The sequence below is a fragment of the Ptychodera flava genome, chromosome 21 (genome assembly GCF_041260155.1).
Source record: "Ptychodera flava strain L36383 chromosome 21, AS_Pfla_20210202, whole genome shotgun sequence".
NCBI lineage: Eukaryota > Metazoa > Hemichordata > Enteropneusta > Ptychoderidae > Ptychodera > Ptychodera flava.
This window is the reverse complement of record NC_091948.1, coordinates 14,790,017-14,804,378: the sequence shown is the minus strand read 5'-3', so window position 1 is coordinate 14,804,378 and position 14,362 is coordinate 14,790,017. Positions and strand designations below refer to the sequence as shown.

General features: G+C 38.3%; 1 protein-coding gene and 1 long non-coding RNA gene across 2 annotated transcripts; one reads left to right on the top strand and one right to left on the bottom strand.

The window, feature by feature from the left end:
- The first annotated feature begins 1,500 nt into the window (after positions 1-1,500).
- Positions 1,501-5,635, top strand: LOC139121496 (uncharacterized). The gene is made up of 3 exons (XR_011549288.1): positions 1,501-1,785; positions 3,325-3,688; positions 4,431-5,635. It is a non-coding gene; the product is annotated as an uncharacterized lncRNA (long non-coding RNA).
- An 865-nt stretch (positions 5,636-6,500) lies between these two features.
- LOC139121495 (uncharacterized) lies at positions 6,501-13,925 on the bottom strand. Its single transcript, XM_070686398.1, has 3 exons — positions 13,802-13,925; positions 10,123-10,488; positions 6,501-8,576 (listed from the first exon to the last, which is right to left on the bottom strand). Exons 1-3 carry the CDS (start codon positions 13,848-13,850, stop codon positions 8,533-8,535), a joined length of 459 nt encoding a protein of 152 aa, XP_070542499.1. The 5' UTR covers positions 13,851-13,925; the 3' UTR covers positions 6,501-8,532.
- Between the last annotated feature and the right edge of the window lie 437 nt (positions 13,926-14,362).

Sequence of the window (14,362 nt, the reverse complement as noted above, 5' to 3'; positions counted from 1 at the left end):
CTGAGGCGAGACTGGACTGCTGCTCCACGCTAGCTTCGATGGATATTTGGTACGGGGCTTGGTCTTTGTAGGCATCATACAAGGAGAATATAGCAAGATGGTTTCTGTGAACTCCCAACGTGAAAAAATTAAGGGAGAATCACAGTCACGTGTGATCTATTCCGCTCTCGGACTATGCGCCCATAGACGTGTGTACATAAGCCTGAGAAAAATCTATGGGCGCATAGTCCGAGAGCGGAATAGATCACAAGTGACTGTGGGTAGAATCGTCCGAACCGTAACTGATTCTTTCGTCGTCGTTACTGCGACAGGTTGGTCTGTCAACTACAACATGAATCTGACCAAGTTGGAGACAACTGGCTATAAAAATTTAAAAATGCAAATGCCATCATTATTTTAACAAAACCGAAGGATACGTCCTGTATCGTAAGGCTGATTTGAGAGAAATTCATGTCTTCTGAAATCTTTCGTTCCTTCCATTGTTCATTAGGGACTGGTCAGTTTCTTCGGCCGGGGGTGGGGGCGGTGGATCATTTTTTGCCGACGTCAAAATGTGGCTGACCCCCCTATTCCAACCTTTGAAAACTGACTCCTATTCCAACTTTCGAAAACAGGGCGACCCCCCGCGCCACAAAGGTAAAACAAAATGCTGAATATAAATTCAATATATATATATATATATAGGCCTATATATATATATATATATATATATATATATATATATATATATATATATATATATATATATATATATATATATATATATATATATTATAATTTTTAGGGTATATTTTAAACATTCAGTGATTCTGTGTTTTTAATGAAATTGTAATAAGATAGGAATTTCAAAGTGTCAATTTTAAAGTTTGGATATAGTATTTTGAATGAGTAGCAAATGTATTTCACACTTTCTATGCTTAATCAGAAGTCCTGAACTGTTGTACAGAAATGGATGTCAATCATTAATATCAAAGAGAGAAAAGCGGTAAATCAAAAACTTTGATAGGTGTTTAGACTTGCCAGCCATCCAATTACATCTCCTGGGAAGCCATAGAGACCTATTTTTATAAGCTGTGGCCAAAGCTGTAGCTGTGGGTCCATGGCTGTTGTGTTTTCAGACGGGATTCCTGCCTTTTACGGGCTGGTTTTTGACTTGTGGCGGGGTTAAAATCATAAAAGTCAAAACCAGCTCGTAAAAGGCAGGAATCCCGTCTGAAAACACCACAGCTATGGACTCACAGCTACCAAATTGAAAGCTGATGTTTGTAGTATCTGAGAGGACCTTCTCTTTTAACATAATATTGTGATTTAAGGCCTCAGTAGCCGCATCTTTCCACAGAATTTTCGTGATTTATTTTCAAACCAAAGACACATCATGCTGTTGTACTCTTTTAGAGACGTGGTGTGGCTGCTTGTTACTACTTCGTACAAGAGCAGGGCGAAGAGGAAGCAATCCAGTAAAATTGTTATGCCTGTCTTGCGCCCTCTATCGGGATAACAATTTCGTCTATTACTAAAAAGATTCCGAAGAAAAGTTCTAAAATTAGAAGAATCTAAGAAATTTCCATAGGAGGAAGTATATATGCCATAATTTGTTGACCGTTGAGGGCGTTGATGCAGTCCTATGCTTCATCCACCCACAGTCCCTCCACTGGTGTGGAGGGACTGAGATATAACTGAACACAACTGACCAGCCAGCGAAGAGAAGGAACATTGGTTGGGATTGTCCTCAGCGAATTTTCACAATGGTTTTTATCTCCACTTTACTGCTATTGATCGGTGCAGGTACGTGTATCTCAATCGACCTCAACAGCCCTGGAGCATTTTTAAGGGGCAGTTATGTTAGACCACGTAGTAAAGTGAGGTGCTCATGTAATTTCTTTTCTGTCAGACATCAGCTCTGTAGCATATGTACCAGATTCTCTGCCCCTTTAGGCAAAATGAAAATGCAGCCTTTTCTAGGTTGCATTAAAGGGTTTTGCGCACAGAGAATCCGATGCCTATGCTATTATATGAAGTACGTCCATCTTTTCTCCATACTCTGCTTCAGAACTGGCGATATACATATACTAACATTTCGTTTCGTAATGAATACCCATGAATTAACAAAAAGTGGTTCATTCCCTTCTTTCGTCAAATAAATCCATAGCAACTCACTACGACAACTTAGTTGCGTCTCTGCCACTTGGATATAGTGTCAGGGACAATCCAAAAAGCTGTTCGTAAGAGATGGAAGTCAGGCGCGGACAGCTGGTATGACCCTGTTCTTGCAGGCAAGTTTTAGAACTTCTTCAGCGGGGAGAGGGAGTGATCATCAACGCCATACATGATGGCGAAAAGGCATACGTGAAGAGAACTGTAAAGTTTCAGTTGCAGATGATGTCACTGTCCATTCTCTTCAGTTTACTTCCTTCTGCATGGTCAAATTATCAGGTTTTCGACGGATCACTCTTTTCGTTCTTTCTGTAGCGTTTCAAAATACAAACGAGTCGCTGAATCATGGAGGTGAACTTGAACAACAACTGCGTCCAAAACGGGAAGGAACTTTTAACGTATGCGTATAAACTTTGTTTTGGAGATCTTGTTTATCTTCTTAACATTCGTCATTGTTCGTTTTGAAGTGTCAACGATTGCGAGTTTCACAATGAATCACTTCTGAAAATAGCCTCTCGATCGACTTATCGGCATTTATTCGCAGCTGATCTCATTCAGAATGAGTAGATTGTTTACATTTTTACATGACCGTTTACTAATACCGTTTCCGTGGTTCGGTGCCATCCTGTTGACTACACAGATACTTATAATGTACAGCCCCGGATAAACCCGGATCTTTGGGGTCCTATAACATAAAAGACTCATTCTTATTTTAATGGGGCAAACATTGACTGTCTAAGGAGATTGGGGCACTTTCTTATAAAAATATCACCTATCATAGGAGAAGGCATTATTTCTTCCGGAATATACCAGCAAAATGTTCCCGCCGTCCTCAGAATTTAAAGAGGTTGATTTCAATCCCGGGTATTGAGCACGTCCTCATTGTCATACAATAACAAAAGAAGTTTATGTACTAGTAACTCCCTTTGGGGTAGGGGTCTATGAATAACACTCCGGAATCTCGATTGGTCGTTATTATGGACGTAAAAGGAAACTATTTTATTGGTCATTATAAGCCAGACCTTTTGATATAAAGTGCATTCATCTTTACATAGAACGGAGCATAATGACATTTGTATGGACTGTAAAAAATATGTAAAGCACTGCATCTTGTGAAAATCCTAACAAACAGACCCCATTCTATATACTCATTAATATGCGCATTCACAGGTGAGTTAGCTCATGGCTTCCCCGGACAACCTAATCTGTTTGCGATGGACGACGATCAAGTCCTGCTGTCGTGTCCACAATACATACCGTCAAAGCCATACAGCCAGGTAACCATCGAGTGGATCAGAGCTTTCAAAGACACGGTGTCGTACACGGACAGCCAGACAATTGCCATCGGCGTCAACTCAACCTTGGTTGCCGTGGCTGGGCGCGCGATACTCGCTGATGCATGGTAGGGATTTACTGATCACCAAAGTCACGCCATCAGACAAGGGTGAATACCTGTGCAGGTGGATTTTTCAACATCGTGAAGGTTATCACACGGAGAGATTTAAAACATTCTTATATGTTAACGACTATGTCGGTAAGTTTAATAAATTTTGGAAAGAGCTATCTTTGACCAAATTCCCATAAATTCTGGTCGGTAAATGCCACAAAACATTTCTTAAGGGGCGGGGGTCCTTTGTTGTGCTCCTATCGTTTTCTGAACAAGGTCCTATTGTGATAGCATTGAGATATACTAATTCCATGGTAATATAAGTTCCCCTATTAGTAATTCTAACAGTTGGTGACCCGAGATTTCACAAACGCCACGGAAGTTACTCAAAAACGACCCCAAAATACACTTTGGTGCTATATCTGGTTCTAGTTTGACTGGCGAGTAAATTATTCGAAATTTTCTGTCTAAAATTTGCTGATGTCGCAGATAGACTATTTCAATAGCGACAACTTCACACCAACACATGAATGAGAAACAGCTGAGCAATAATACAAACGTTAAAGTTGCTGTCTTGGTCACGGTGACTGGTCACTCCCGGTTATCAGCTAGCGCCAACTTCGGCCCTTCACGACTTCTCGTACACATAAACGCCATTTAACCGTATCTAGAATGAATGAAATCATCCGATATTATTGCAATACGAGCATTCTTTGGTAGTGCACAACAATACGTTCAGAGGTAGTTTTAATACATGAATTTTCAATGACCGGGCTTTCTGTCTGCGAAAACGCAGGCTTCGTTATCTATTGACAGCCTCTATCTTTGCTGCGGCCAAAGGTATTCCTTCATGACTATATGATACACTGTCAGTGTCAATCTTTTGCAGATTCCTGTCGTGAACACACCGAAAATGCGACCAAGGTTTCCGTGGATACCGGCAAGTCCGTCCGTTACCAAGGACAGGTCACTGTGAATCTGTCGGGAGAATGGCGAACGATCGCCACGCGCCTTGGACTTCTCGTACTGTGCATCGTTATCATTTCAGTGTGCGTCAAACGGAAGACTTCAGTTGGGGCTGGCTCCGAAAAACAACGTTACCATATACTTAGCATGTAGGATTTCATCTTCAAGTTCTATATAAAAGCACGATTCTTGCACTGAGGAGAGACAAACCATACGTTTTCACCTGACAGTCTAGCTAAGACAAAAATTTCAGAACCACTGTTAACATTTAATGCAATTAGAGCCGCCATAAGGTTGTTCTACATTAACTGGTATTGCGAATTGTCCAAAAATCTGTCGATTATTAAAGTCATTCCGTTCTGTGACCTTGGATATGCTAGACCTTTGACCTTTGCTGACAAATCAACCACAAGGCGATTAGTTGACCAGTCTACGTCTACATATAAAGTTCACACTTTTGAAAACAATGGCATGGTAATATTTCTTTCTGCTATTTATACACCTGAAGCTATTTATATATCTGACGGGGGACATGTGTAACTCTAGGGGCGTAAGCCTATGTCCAAAGACAGGTGAACCGGCCATGGTGGCGCTGTCACCTCATCAGTATCGCAGACGCCAGCCTATCATAAATCACACAATATCAGAGACTTTAAGCGCTAGCAAACTTCAGCACGAAGAAAAGACAGGTGAAGGAGATTAGAACTTTCCAAAAATGTCGGATTCGAGCAAATGTTTATTCCTACACCTATTTGATGATTTCGGATGTGAAATTAATGTCAGGAGGAGTCTTTTGACGTCTATCCACATGAACTTGGAATTTACAGAATAGCTGCGAATACTATTAAATGCAATCGGGAACTAAATCATGTAGGCCAATATCTTAGCAAAGCTTACATTTTTAAGTAATGCGTAAATGTGGATATATTTTAAAGTTTGATCTTTTTAGTGTCACCAACGAACGAATATCAATTTTCTACTGTTTAACAGAGCAACACACGCACAGTGTATTTCCTTAAATAGGCGTCCGTAGGTACATTCTAGAACTACACATCTTTATATAGTCTAACTTTGATCGTTTCTTGCTATATTCTGTTGCATTCCTAATAAAACATACCTTTTACAAAATATCTGTCTATTCAACTCTGTAATCAATTCAATGCACCATGGTTATCGATCATAACAAGCGTGTCGTATTTAATTTGTCCATAAATGCAGCTTGCATATTTTTCACTCCAAGTCAAGCAAAGGGAACCCAGACTCATGGGTAAGCGCCCTCTAGGTCTTGAAGTTGCGGAAAACCTATCGCGCATTCACACAGGCGGTCGTTCCCATCAAACATGCATCATAGAATGACGTTCACCTTAATTTACAAATTTGAACGTGTAATGTTGCCGATAAAAGTCAACATGCAAAAATCTCAAAGTTTTTGGTACACAGTGACACGCATAGATTATTCATAACACAGATGTACTTGATTTGTCAAACACCATCGAAGACATACACAAAGAATAATTTATTTGTATTCCATGAATATCTCCGTGTGATTTGATACACATTACATTATCGGGTCTTTCAAGCGATAACTTAAAGGGAAACAGTCGTCGGAACTGCGCCTGTGCGAGTTTCTTGTTTACAAACAATGTGTTTCGCGCACGATATCTAGATGCACCTCATCATCATAGCTGCAACATTTAAATTATACGATGTAGATCATGACAGACATGCTTGAACTCTCATTAATCACCATCGTACATTGGATACAGTGTTTACATTGGTCGTGTGGGTCCCATACAACTTTGAGCGCAGTCCCTACGACTGTGTCGCTTTAATTGGTAGCATTGCATGTGTTGATTTGTTTTGATGCTTATGTGTGGCAATGTGATAGAAACGAACTGAATGCCCACACGGTAAGTCGGTGAACAGCGTCAGATCGTGTCAATCTATCTAAAAGAATTTCTTAAAGAAAATTTCAGTGACCTATGAAGGAAGATTACACTAAAATTCACTTTATTTTACATGATTTTAGCTTAGAATGAAAATTTGAGTCACACGGGCAAATTGTGTGTATCGTACCAACAACACAGATATCACATTACACGGCAAAATAAGACATCCCTTTGAATTTTATTATTATCTGTTGACAGGCAATATAAAGAGAGTAAAAACAATAACAAGTTGACAAAGTAACTGTATACAATTGATCGTGCCGGCGAAACCCAAGTGGGTGCATGAAAATTTCACAACACTCGAAATTTGCAAGCAGTGGGAAGAATCAATTATGGAATCTTGCTGACAGTTCTCTACAGTGTCACAATGTACTGTTCGTTTATTAACCATTTCCAATACCAAGTAAAGATATCAAGTAGAAACCACACAATTTTAGGACTTCTGTGAGCTTTTCAAACGTATTAACTGTATATCGCAAAATATGTAGCCTTTTCTTCTTCAATCCAACTGTTTAGAGCGATCTTCATGTTGTATTGGAAGATGAAGTCTGTTTCTCATCGTTTCCAGGATGGTTTGCGGAACGTGAAATCTCGTCGTCTGTAGTAATATTATTGTGTTGTTCCTTCTGCTAGATTTCTGAAAACTGTGCACATAGTGTGATCTATTCGTCAAACTTCATTAACTGAGGAGCCTTTTTCAGAATTACCATCTCGAACCCAAGCCTTAACACCGTACCAAAACCTAATCCTGTGATGGACCTCCCAAGTTTATGAATATTACATAGCTGATTAACTGCTCTTCACGCCTATCACGTGATAATGTCATATTTCGAACACTGACTTTCAAACATTTTCAATAGAGGAAAAACACAGAGATAGGCCCAAATGAACTCTTAGGTACCGGCAGACGCCATTTACTTATTTATTTATTTATTTTATTTATTTATTATGCCTATGGGATCTAGAATTATTCAAAAGGTCAAATAAATTAACATACAAATAATACAAAATACAGTCAAAGAACTTACATATTTAAATCTCGAAAAATTAGATACTGACAGATGAGTAACAATCAAAATAAAAGTATAAGTACGAAATAATGCAAAACACTTAAGATGGGAACTGCCAAAAATATCATTTCGTATGCAGTTTTAAACCAAATATACTCACCAATAATATCAATTGCCGCTCGCATTCTAACAAAGCTGCAAACTTTATATGTCAGAATGAGTAAAGAATGAACAAAAGAATAGCGTCGTCTATTTTAATTGCAGTCCGACATTGCTGCACCATACTTATCAGATAAAAATTCTTTTTTTAACCTTACAATCGGTCACACAAACCTGTCTCACTGTCAGTGTAATAGCTACAGTGTTTTTCATAATATCTAACGTGTGGCTAAAAACTTTCGCATATCAAATTGCATTTCAAGTAAAGTCTTTTAGTGAAAAGTAAAAACGTTGGAATAAGCCTTGCGATCATTGAAAAAGAAGTTTGACTGAGGGCGCTAAAACAATTTTTCCACGACCACATGACAAATCCGCTGTTACAAAAATGATCTCAACCCTTTGAATAGATATACGCTTGGCAACTTTAAACATACAATGATTTAGCTATCATATAGCCATATAGTTTATTCCGGTATATTTAAGCTTGCTTTAGAAATGTTCTCTTTCCATGATACTAAAATCTGTCACTAGCGTTCTTATCGTATGACATCTTTTCGCTTTCAAAGCTATATTAAGTAAGGTTAGCACACATTTTATGATCCACTGGAAATAAATACAATTGAATAAATACAATTGAATAAATACGACAAAGATCACACAAAGGCCTGCATGTTAGACACGACAAAAATATGGGGTTATAATGAGCATTGTTCAAGCCTATAAAAAATGTGCGTCTTTTTACATATAACTCCCTGCGTACATTGAAAAACTGAATGAAACCATTATCAATGTAAATTATGCAGAACAATCCGGGGAAAACACGGCACGCACGCATCAATGCCGTGTCAAAGAGGTGTTATTGCAAAAATTCTCTCTGACGTCATCAGTGTCTCTTCTTCCCTTTCTGTTATCGTCTTTGGCATTCACACAGATTTCCATTCTTGCTGCCTCCTAAAAGGGAATCAAACAATACGTATTGCATTAACAATGAAGAACTTTAAAAAATGAAAAGTGATCAATCAAGACAATATGCAAATATCGAGATTCGTACCAGTTTGTGGAAAAGTTTTCATGCAATCAGATTTCAGCGTCCTTTAGTGGCAATGATACTGTTTGATATCACTTCATTATCGACGAAGATGATGATTACACTCATGGTGTTTACAATTTTTTCTCTCACGTAAAAAAGGCAAGTGTTTTTACCTCTAAGATTAATCGAGTGCTAAGTATAGAGTATGAACAGAGCATCAATCTGCATGGTCTCCTCTTTGATGCAAACTCTAACATCTAAGATGTTTCGATTCTATTTAAAGAGTGTTTCTGCTGTATCGGTTATTGCTCAAGCTTGGCAAATGAGGGAACGACTGGGCATAAGACAAGCCCCTGCAATTTGATGAAATCCTAAAGGGACAAAACCTGCAACGTTTCATGATATTTTCACTCGTTTCTTCTCTGTACGGCATGTTGAAGTGCAAAGCATTCGTCTCGCCAATATAAAGAAACTGCGTCACGTGATGTCGATACATGTAAATTAACTCTAATCCGGAATAAAAGTTAGTCAGCGACTGTGAATTTGCACATTGCGAGAAACCGTATCGTACAGATAGGTAAAAATACTGAAAAATATATCAAGATTTGAATCTAATAGAAATTTAGTTCGATTAGCTGTGAGGTTTGATGCATTTAGGGTTTTTTTTTGGAAAATTCGTGTCAAAGCTCCTGGTGTTCAACTTATTAACGCAGCCTGTACACGAATTTCAATTTTCAATGTTATTGTTAACTATTTTTGTTTTTAATGTCAACTATAATTTCTTGTTCTACTCCCCAAAGTACGTTGAGATACCGAGTATTTTTAAAATACTTTCTTTGCTGTTTTTAGGTAGGATCCTTTAGTCTAGATTTTAGCTTGCTTGATTTTATCGATTGTTTTTAATTACACTCTTTCCTCTGTGAGTTATTTTGTATTTTCTGCGTTTATTTTAGTTCTTCCAGTAATTTTCTGTAATGTACAGACCACTGAGACAAGGTGTGTAGTAGTCTTTAAACAATAAATTAAATTATATTATATTATATATTCAGCTTGTCAACTCAGCCTGTACATGTACAGACTGCATTATCATTGTTGACGACTCAATTCAGGTGCGGACTAGAATTCAACCATAAACAATATCAGAACATTTTTAGGTGCCACGTTGGCAAGCTGAATAGTGGGTGTTTCAACGCACTTTTATGAGTAGAACTTGTCAAGAACTTACAAATGACACATAAAAACATCATAATGAGAACGTCATCAAAAGTGGCAGTTATAAAATCTGGACTAGTTAACACCATTGTATATTGTATACGTTGCATTGTCTTTGCAAAGCTAATGCTTTATATGGCAGTATACGTTAGGGAGAATAACTGAGAAAATGAGCTTGTTTCATAGAACGAGAATAATGGAAATGTTATCAAAGCTGCAGCTATTGTTCATATAATGTCGTGGAAGGCAACTCACTTTTGATTATCTGGAAGGACGCTTCGCCCTCCTGCACGAAAATTTTCTCCTGGTCTATAACCTTCATTTTTGCGGCATATAACCCGTAATGCTCCTCCGACACCCTGCTTATGGAAATTTTCAAGTAGTATTTCCTCTTGGTCTCCCTGAAGTCGATGCAACAGTTACCAAAGCAACGAGATTCGTCACCAATACGACGGTGGAGCAAGGTCATATCGGGACTGGTGCGAGAAACCCAGGCATCATACGTCACGTTAACAGCGTTCGTCGTCTTCCTTTGACTGAAGGAGAGTGTGAGAGTTTCATTCCTGCGTGCTACAAACTTTGCGTCTTTCGGCCTCATCGTAAGTAGTTCTGTCGAAAGAACTGTATAAGAAAAAAGTCAGACGCTTAGCATATGGGCAGACAGACAGTAGCACAGACACTGTAGGGAGGAAATTGTCCGAAACTATTTAACATAATCTGATCTTTATTGACCTAATATATATATATATATATATATATATATATATATATATATATTATATATATATATATATATATATATATATATATAGAGAGAGAGAGAGAGAGAGAGAGAGAGAGAGAGAGAGAGAGAGAGAGAGAGAGATACATGTCTCATACTTAAATACATAGATACGTACATAGATTTAAAGTTTCCTTACGGAAAGTTTTAGCGAAAGTTTGTCTTTAAATATCATAGAGAACTACCCTATGAAGTAAGCACATTGTTTTCTTCATTTTGTTTCAGTACAAGTATAGTCGACAGTTTATTCTAACACATGTCAAACTGTTTATTTTTTTTAGACAACTGGGTTTATATCATTACTTCATGAGTTTATCAGACAGAGTTTATAAATTGTAGAAGAATTCACCTGCAATAAGAGCTCGTTTATAAAGAAGGATTATATTAGCAATTTCTCGAATGCGCGTGGTGTGTTTTCTTAAATTTGTAAATTGGTTCACATATATGTAGTTGACAGGCCAGAAATTCGATATCAAGTAGGCATATCCCATAATATTTAGTCCCTCTGTTCCTGGCTGTTTTGTGTCCGGCGGAGCAATTTAGATTAATGGTGATATGACGTCACTCCGTTTTGTTTGTGCACATATACGAACGGATCTTTCACTTCCGTAAACTCTGTATGTGTTGGCTATTTTACAGGGACAACAGTTCTAACTGTTCATCCTTTTTGTTCAATAAAAATAAACTATTTTCATCATTCTTGTTCAATATAAACAAACTTATTTTCTTTCCTTCTCCCTACAAAAGCATATTGAAAAACAAAGAATTATCCTTGCCAATCGTGTACAAGTTGCAACATCATTGGACCGAAACCAAACCGTCAACAAAAACGCCAGTATCACACTTGCATTAAACTGTCAGTAATTTGACAAGTAGTGCAATAGATATTGGACACGATTTTGGAGTAGAATATGAAATTATCTTATACTGACAACCCAGTAACACTGAAAAACTGCATAAAAATGCGACTGCGGGTATTCTTTTTAATTTCATATCACAAGAACGGCTGTAGCTAGTGTGTATAATTTTGTAATTTTTCACAATCTATACAAGTATACGGTATAAGTACAAGATGACAATTGAAAATTACAGCGCGTAGGTCTGATAATATACTTGACAACACTTCCCTCCTTGATCCTACCTGCCACGCTGCAAAGTGCAAGTCAGGTGTTTCTCTTGAATTGGCATCATAATATGATGATGTCATCACTCACGACATTGACGTAATTTAGCGTCATCGTACAGGTGTACATGGATTGGTGTACAATTCTCCCGAGACCAGATACGCAGCAATTGTTATAATTGTACCTTTTATACACATTGACAGTATTTTGTAAGATTTAAGTCTATTAATACGCCTTTTGGGGTTTTCCTGTGTACTTTTTACAAATAGCACCTATTCCAGTGCACTGTGCATCATGAAGCTTAGAATGAACTGGTCAGTGACTTGTGCCGATTTTGTCTTGCACCCTCAGCTCACCTTCTACAGGACGGTTTTAATACGTTCTTTTCAAATCAATTCTAAAGCACCCACAATGATCAGCAATCTTGAATGGGTAACTCGCATTTCCGGAAAGGAAAAAACCTTTCTAAAAATGACTTATCGATCAGGGGTAAGTTTTACGATATGTCGCCATACATTTCAAGGTAGCTTTTCTTCAACAGAATAGAGATGCGTCATCGTATTCAATATACAATATGCATACAGCGTCCCACACCTTGCGCTTTCGTCCACTGTCAAATGTTTGCTGGCAAAAATCAGGTGCAGCCAACGCACAATGCACTTTTAAATGGTCCTTACTGTGATAAGATATATTGTACATGACAAGTAATGTGAACTGACTAATTTTAAGTCAAGAGGGTAATTAATTAGCTGTTCATAATTTGCCCTCCCACTGAAAATTTTTCGACTTACCCTGCCGCACTCAAACTTCATTTTTACCCGCTCCCCACATATTTTTGCCTGTTTCCCCTCCCCACTGTGAATGTTTGAAGCTCCCCTGCCCTGTGGCGAAAAAAACTTGCCGATTTCCCCTGCCGTGGAAAAAATTCCCCTCAAAATTTTGTCATTCCATTTCCCTGCAGACATGAAGCTACCCTACCCTGTGATGAAAAAAAAAACTGTCGATTTTCCCCTGCCCTGAGAAAAAAATTCCCCTGAAAATTAACATTCCCATGCAGACACATACTGCAGTGGCCTTGTATTTGGTTTCCATCTCGCAGTACATAGAGTGAGATGTGGGGTCAATCGATAGGCTAAGTAGTCTGGGTAACCTTTAAAAGGTATAAGTACTTGCACTGTGTCCCCATCCCCGGAAACACCATGGCTGAAATTCTCCTGTCCCCGTTTTAAAAGTAGCTTCCCCTCTCCTCGTTTTTCGCCAAGCCCTGTCACCAGGTATCAACCAATATCTGCCCTGCCCGAAAAAAAAAACCTTAAATTTGCTCCCCTGCCACCTAAAAATATGTCCCCTGCCCTAGCAAAATTAAAATTTACCCTGCCCTCAAATATTGCTTCCGGAATAGCTTTTTCGATGAATAGCTCCGTTTGCTGGCAAAAATGTTTCAAGGGAGATATTACTTTCGACTAACAAAGTATTCGACTGTGAATTATTATCAATACCGAATGCGCATGTGTAAACTGTGAACAGCAACGCTATTAAAAGTGTAATATTAAGTTTAAAAAAAACAAGCGACCGCCGGTTTAAATTCGCATCCGATGAATTTGAATCATACAATTAAAACTTTTTTGAGTTAAATTATCTCTTGCCGCCATAGCACCCATCATATCATCACAGGGCTACAGAGTGAACTGTGTGTTTGTAATTCATTGACGCCGTCATTACCGCAATGCCAATAATACAGTATACAATCTAAGGTACATGAATACTTTCAATTGATAACGAGTAATTATGTTAAGATCGCACCTACCCCTAAAAATTGTCTGTGAAACGGTTTGCGTAAATGAACCCTAATTTGTCGCGCTTCGAGCAGGGGATGCTGCGGATATGTGTATATGTGACAAGAACATCACACCATACAGGGTCTGTGAACACACTCACGATAGCCGAACAGATGCACAGTGCAAGTATACTCTCCGCATTACACCGTACCCATACAAAAAAAAGAACGTCTTCATTAATCTATACTCACCATTGCCCACTGTAGCAAAGACAGCCACTAACGAAATATTAATGTACATTTTTGCACTTGCCGTAATTTTTTTCTCCGCAGATTTGTTCGAAGTGGCGAATTTGTGGCTCTAACTCGAAATGCATGCCTGTATTTATGCATGTTATGAGATACGTTGGATTATGTAATTGTTTATTTTCAGTCGTGATGGCAGTGGATGGCAGTCTCGTCAGTGATTGGCTAAAACAGGAAACCAGCATAGCATTGTCAAATATTAATTATGCATAAATTTTTCGGTATGATTTCGACACATACAAAGACTCGGTTGTGCGGTTATAAGACAATGACGAGTTAACATGGCAACACTGGTAACTAATAAGATAAAGCAATACAAAGTGCCTGTTGCTATGTTCGGTCATGCTTCGCAAATAGGTGGGGAATTTTTAGCGATTGAAAGAACATCACCGACAAGAAAGGTGTGGTAATACCCAGGTCGAAAATAAACCTTCACTACTCCTTCAAATTCAAATGCTTCTTATGCACACACTGTTTACTGTGTAACGTTATAAATGGCCGTCAGTA